The 7,173-nt window shown below is 32.5% G+C and overlaps 1 protein-coding gene across 1 annotated transcript; it reads right to left on the reverse strand.

The window, feature by feature from the left end:
• Positions 1 to 300: 300 nt before the first annotated feature.
• On the reverse strand, positions 301 to 2,189 carry HMT-1 (Homocysteine S-methyltransferase family protein). Its single transcript, XM_078989371.1, has 7 exons — positions 1,856 to 2,189; positions 1,703 to 1,759; positions 1,416 to 1,621; positions 1,162 to 1,291; positions 866 to 1,069; positions 705 to 776; positions 301 to 614 (listed from the first exon to the last, which is right to left on the reverse strand). Exons 1-7 carry the CDS (start codon positions 2,045 to 2,047, stop codon positions 471 to 473), a joined length of 1,005 nt encoding a protein of 334 aa, XP_078845497.1. The 5' UTR covers positions 2,048 to 2,189; the 3' UTR covers positions 301 to 470.
• Between the last annotated feature and the right edge of the window lie 4,984 nt (positions 2,190 to 7,173).

A 7,173-nucleotide genomic window follows, 5' to 3' on the forward strand; every position in this document is an offset into this window, starting at 1 on the left:
CTAATCAAACTAATAAAATAAAACCGGTAACTAAAGACCAAATCCACAACCAAACTACTAACAAATTTTTTTTTTAACTTTGACGCCATTTTTAAATTTTTTTTATAAAATAATAAGAAAAGGCCGTGGACCTACACTAGAGGGACAGACACATGTCACATATTACAAGTTTCACCAACAAACCATGTGGTCAAAGTTTGACAAAGCAACAACAAAGACCAAACCACATGGTCAACATCAAACCGGCCCTTCAAAAATTCATAAATAACAACAATAACCCAATCTATATAACCCACCGGAAACACTTTAAACTTTCTTTATATTAATTTGTTGATAGTCAAAGAACAAAGAAATAATCAAGAACAACATATAAATTATAAATAGTCAAATACCCTTTTCTTCTTTCATTTAAGTAATGGCTACTTTGATTAAACAATATAATCCTATAGCCTAAACCCTATTTCTTTTCTTCAATTCGTCTTCTTCAAAACCTTTGAAACCCCACGGATAGTTGATGGTGTAGTTCTACAACAACCACCAATGAGCTTAGCTCCAGAATCATGCCATCTTTTCGCTAACACCTTAAACTTTTCATCATTGAAACACTTCGATGGCTACATATAAAAAAAACATCATCAAACACAAACATAAACACAAACACCTTCGATTCAAACACATCATCTTTCTCGAATCAAAAAACTCACCAGCCATCTTTTTGCAACCCCATCCCATGTCTCGCCACTATTTGGGTAAACCACAATCACTTTCTCAGTCAACTGCACAAGAATCATAAAATTTAAACAAAAAAGAAATGAAACCAAGAATTGTATCATCGATCAAGATTCATGATTATCGATTGATTTACCTCATTGAATTTCTGGATGAGATTATGAACAAACTGAGGTGGAGCACAGTTTATCCCAACAGCTACGATTTTTTTGCTCTTGTTAATAACTTCGAGGCACTCTGTAAAGCTCTCGCCTGAAGGAGCGTTTACACCATCGACAGAACTGAAACAAATCCATGATGGGATTTCGATGTTTTCTTCTTCCAGTAATTCTGCAACTGCCTGTGTTCGATTAACAGCTTTAGAATCTAGAGTTTTGTGGAGATTATTTCAAGATTTTTTAAGGGAAATGAGAGGGGTTATTGATTAATTACTTGGGCTTCGAGCTTATTGGGAATCGTTTCGAAAGCAAGTAGATCAGGACCAGCTTCAACAAGAACTTGCAGTCTCCGACGATGAAAGTCTTTGAGTTTATTCAAATCCACATCTGCTCCATAACACCCACTGTATGTGTAGAAGAAAACAGAGTACGTATTAGAAATTTGAAATACTTCAAAGAACAACGTTATGAGAAACAGAAGAAGCAAATTGTATATCGCATATCGCATATCGCATTCGAATTGTTTACCTGTATTCTGAGCCATCTGCAAGATATGCACCATAGCTTCCGATGGAGGCTGCAACTAGAGCTCTGTTATATGAATGATCGCGAATCTTTTCTACAGTTTCCCAGAAAAGATCACGGGCTTCGGTAGCCAACTTGACACTCTTTTCGAGTAGTTCTTCACCTTGTTCAAGGGAAAATCCTCTAGACATGAACCCAGGAAGCGTAGCCTGCGATTAAAACGTAATCTTAAGAAATCAATGGAATTAAGCTTCATGTTGACATGAAGATGTAGTGTGTGGTGTAAATACCTGATATGAAGAGGTTACGATTATATCAGCACCAGCCTCCAGATATTCCAAGTGAACCTGTTCATTGATTGATACATTTTATTCAAATCCCCATTTGAATTTAAAGCTCTAATTTTTACAGGTAAACCGAGAACAACGTAATGTACTACTTACCTTGGAGATGAGATGAGGGCTATTGATCAAACAAAGTGCGCTCCATAGAGGGTCGTTAATGGAGGCGCCGTGAATCTCTAGTTGGGTGGCGAAGCCGCCGTCGATGACGGCGCATCCACCGGCTTTTTGTATGAAATCTTCCAACAATCCCGCCCTTTTTTGCTCCTCCTTGGCCTCGAATAACACACCCATTTCTTAGGAGTTTTACTTGTTGAAACTGAAATGCGTAAACCCTAAATGATATATGATGTATGGTGTCTTAGAAAACACAACACAACGCGATAAACAGGCTGTATTTCTTGGAGAACAGCAGGGTTGGGATGGAAAGAGGCGACGGTGGGACTTTGGTATTTAAAGGCGTTGATGGCGGAGGAAGACATGAAGCACCGTCTGAATGGGGACGCGTATTTCATTTAGATTCTTACTTGACTTCCACTTTGCCCAATTCTTTATACTTAATTCTGCATTCTAATTCTTTCTGCGTTATGAAGACGACTTCTCCAGACAAATTTATCCGTTTCAAAATATAAATATATAATTTTTACTTTTTTTTCCCTTTTTTCTAAACAATATTCATCTAATTTAAGAGAGCTCCTTATTTGATTACTAGGTTACAATCCTTACAATGGTAAAAAATTTATAAAACATTTATATTATTAAAAAGAGTTAAGTTTTATAAAAGTTTATGTATTGATTATTTAAAATTAATATATGTTTTTATTTGAGTATCCGATATACATTATGTATGTGTAGACATCTAATATAATTATGATTTATAAAACATAATATATATTTAAGTAGATTGTAAATGATTTATAAAACATAATATAAATTTGAATAGAGTTTAAAGAGAAACACAATGAATAATATAAATGACAATGATACATAAAAAATAAAATATAACAGAAATGTAATAAAAATAAATAAATAAAAACACAATAGTTTGACTTTAAAAACTACGAATCGTTTATAAATTTCTAAAAACTTTGTTATACATAACATTTGAAGTTTTATTTGTAAGTCTACAGTCCTTATCTAAAATTAACAATTTCAATCATTCTTTACTTTGAACTCTAGATAACGCAACATATAATTGTCCGTGTGAAAAAACAAGATCTTTGAGATACAGACCAACCTTCGATAATGACGGCCCCTGATTTTTATTAATTGTCATTACAAAACATACAGCCAATGTAAATTGTCTTCTTTGAAATTTGAAGGGAATTTTTTTTCAGAAGGATTAAAGACATTCTTGGAATAAAAGTTTGGTTTCCAATATTACTTCCAAATATGATAATCGCCTCAATAACACGTTTGCCCATAGATTTGACTTGTAGTCTAGTGTCGTTTCATAAATCATTTTTCTGATTAATGTTTCTCAGTAACATAACTGGTACACCAACCTTTTAAACTTAACTTGTGATTTGGTAAACCTGATACTTTAAGACCATTTAAAACATTCAGGGGGTATAAATTGGCATCAAACTAATCATGAACAATATCAGATTGGCAGAGACTATCTGAACTTAAATATTTTACTTCGTCTCCGGGAAATAATGATAATAAACGGTTAATTATTTGTTGGACAACTTCATTTTTTGGAGCAAGTTTTGCTCTTTCTTGAAATAAACCATAACGTTGAAGTTTTCCAAAATTGACGGATATACAAACTCAATTAATGAACCTATAGGATCATGTGGATCATTAATGAGAATATCATCCGGAACATCAATAATCGCTTCACCATCGTTCGAACCACCAACTTTTCATTCTCCTATGTCCAAAAGCCAGTTTGCAAAATCCTTTATTTCTCGAATATGAGATGGATCCCTTCCAACAGTTAGCCTCGTGTTTACCGTTAATCTATGGACTTTGCATTGTTGCCATATATATGAAGAACTTAAAAAAAAACATTAACGATGTTTTGTCTTCTACCTCCTTGAACAACAGGTAGAATTTATCTGAAGTCTCCTCCAAAAACAATCACTTTCCCTCCAAATGGAATATTTGAGTTGCTAGACTTGTCAAACCTACATACATCTTTCAGAGTTCGATCTAAAGTTTCAAATACATGCTTGTGGACCATAGGTGCTTTATCCCAAATAATCAATGAGCTTTTTCTTACTTATCTGTCGAGTTCACTATCAAGCGGTATCTTACAAACATAATCATCTATAAGATTCAACATAATTATAAATTGAGAGTGTGTTGTCCTTCCTCCAGTCAATAATAACGATGCAATACCAATTGAAGCAACATTTAAAACTATCTCATCATTACATCTAACTGTTGCATATATTGTCTTCAAAGAAAGTTTTTACCCGTTCCACCATATTCATACACAAAAAACACACCTCCTTTCGTATCCTTGATTGTAGTCATGATATGAAGAAAAATATTGCGTTGCTCGTTTGTTAGTGCAACAAACATACGCTCAAACTCTTTCTTTAAAATCGGTATGTTATAGTCTAGCTCTTCCGTGATAAGGCGATCGTTTGAAGAAGAAACAGAATCAACATCTGGGTAAGGCATTTTTTAATAATTTTTAAGACTGGTGTTGTTATGAAGTAAAATTTGTTTTATCTCAAACAAAGTTAGGTTTTTAATTTGATCTTAATTGAGTGATAAGCATGTATGATGAACAATATGTCATAAAGAATATAATATTAAACAATTTAACGGTAATAAAAAAATTATACCCTGCATACTAAAAATATATAGTATCCGTTTTTTCAAATAATGATAGAAAATTATAATACACGGAGACTTTAATCTATGTTGTTGGTGTAAAGAATACCATCTAAAAAGTGTTCCCATGTATTTTCCCAAACAAACTCTGGTCTACTCAAACTATTAGACATTAACATTGTAGCAAATAAGAACCACATATAAAAATCAGTTCCTGAATGACTTGCTTCCTTAATTGCATCGACGTATTCTTTTTCGTCATCTAAGAGTCCCAAAGCATAACATGCATCTCTAAAAGAAGGAAATTCTTCACCATTTACTGTACGAATTTATTCAAATGATTTTGAACCTTTCACTTTATTTAAAAGAATCCTTAAGAAGTATACTTCGCCAAGAGTAGGTGAAACCGAGTGAATTCTTCCAATTGAACGTCCAATTTTCCTTGGTTTCCAAAACCTACCATTAGCTTTCCAAACAAACTTGTAGGAAATTCAACATATGTAAGTTTTCGTGCATCTTTATTAATTTTATTACATTCCATCCAAGATGTGAACATAGAAGCAGCAACTGAAGGTTGTTCAAGAAAATTGTTAATATCATCATCTTTAGCACATATGACTTATTGTTGATCGGGAAGATGAAAAGGTAGTCGAATCACAAAAGGATATCAGTAATAAATATCGTATCCAAATATTCGTCATTATCCTTCACATGCAGATAGATATCTACAATTATAATAATCTTTTATTTCCTTTATAATATCGTCGTGATCAGAAGCATTGTTGCCTTGTACAACAACAATTGTATATCTATCTGGATCCTTGTTTATATATTTAAATAGATACTTTATGGAAAATCCCTGATTGCACCATTCAACATTAATGTGTTCTTGATATGTTTTCAATATATATTTGTTATATGGAACAACATTTCTGTTGTCTAACTTGACACCAGATTTTTCGACAAAATATCCATTATTTCTTCTCATATATAAGGGACAATCGTTGGCATCAACTAAAGAAATGATTACAGAATTACCGTGGAAAAATTTTCGAACATTTTTTGTCAACCATGCATGGGCAATTCATATTTTCAGCTCCACAAGGACCATGTATCATGAATTCACTCACAAGTGAATACAATTCTAGATCTTCATTGATGTTTGAAATCTCAACGGAAATAATCGGAGCAACATAATCAACAGTAGGCTACGTGGAGTCAACATGCATAAATAGATAAATATGATTATGCGTCAAACCTCTTTTTTGAAATTTAATTGTATAGACCACTTCAAATTAATTTTATAAATAACATATGATTTGTAGTGGATGAAATATATTGCGCAAAGAATAAAAATGTCAATAAATCAAAAAAATTATTTTAATAAAATAAATGTACGTATTAAAGAACAATTTTTAATACATGCTTGAACAATGTCGAAAATTTTAGTTTCCAATATATCTTTAGTAAAAGCATCAAGCTTTATTTTAAATAACCTACATAAGATATCAAGTCTATCTTCTGGATGTAGTGAAGTGTTGTGAAGAAACCTTTTAACTTCAGGCCATTTTTTATTACATGTAAATGTTATGAAGAAATCAGGATATCCAAACCAATTACATAACAACATGGTGTCAAAGTAGTTTTGCATCATATAACTTGCACCGCCAGTGAATGAAGAAAGTAAGATAACACGTTGTCCAACGTTGGATATATCTTTATTCCCGGAATCTTGATGATTACGTAAATTCTCATAAGACTGTCACTTTCAATCATAGTATAAACATCTACCAAAATTTGTTGGAACAACCTTTTTGAATTAAGAATTAATGAAAAACATTGATCCTTGTCCTTTGTTCTATAAGAAAAAAAATCTTTCATTGTACAGTTGGGTCGCTTGTTGTTGCTTGAAAGTGTAATACCTCGATGTGGTATGTCAACTCTGTAACCATCATCACCATATGGAAACAGTAGTGGATATTGAAGAGGAAGGTATGAAGGATGTAATTCACTAATACGTCGTAGAGAACCAGATGAAGTTTGAACAACAATATATCTATTATCAATTAAATCACCAATATCTCCAACAATTAAAGTGGTAACCTCAGAAGTAGTTGGTAGGGTATATGTCATTCCATCTTGTTCCCTTCTTCCAATAATTCTCAACTTGATATCAACATGAGGGTTTTCATGAAAACAATCTTTAACCATTCTATAATACTGAACCAATACGTTATTTGAATCTAACATCAACTTCAAATATTGTATAATATCATTATCAACGACAGACAAATTAGATGTAGATCATTGATTTTCTCCAGTTCAAGTAACATGAACATATAAACATAGGATCAATGAAGAAACTAATGCTAATCAATAAGATATTTATTAATTAGATAGATGTGAAAAGTATACCCAATACATGTTGGTCTATTTGCGGTCTCATTATCGGTATCATATATGTACAACTGAGAGAATTTTGGTTTAGATCCCTATTCTGGTAAAAGGCTTCCAATCCTATGATAATTTTGACCACTAAGTCTAAAAATACATGGAACATTTCCTCTATTGACTGATGAATCAATTTTACCATCAATTGACATAAAAGAAAACATAGAACTGTAACGATG

The sequence above is a fragment of the Lactuca saligna genome, chromosome 4, assembly GCF_052625555.1.
Source record: "Lactuca saligna cultivar CGN05327 chromosome 4, ASM5262555v1, whole genome shotgun sequence".
NCBI lineage: Eukaryota > Viridiplantae > Streptophyta > Magnoliopsida > Asterales > Asteraceae > Lactuca > Lactuca saligna.

Excerpts from the sequence above, each read along its gene's own strand:
- HMT-1 (XM_078989371.1), bottom strand. The coding sequence starts at position 2,047 with ATGGGTGTGTTATTCGAGGCCAAGGAGGAGCAAAAAAGGGCGGGATTG. Across the intron at positions 1,292-1,415 it reads GCAGATGGCTCAGAATACAG|TGGGTGTTATGGAGCAGATG; the intron begins GTAAACAATTCG and ends CTACACATACAG. Across the intron at positions 777-865 it reads TCATCCAGAAATTCAATGAG|TTGACTGAGAAAGTGATTGT; the intron begins GTAAATCAATCG and ends ATTCTTGTGCAG.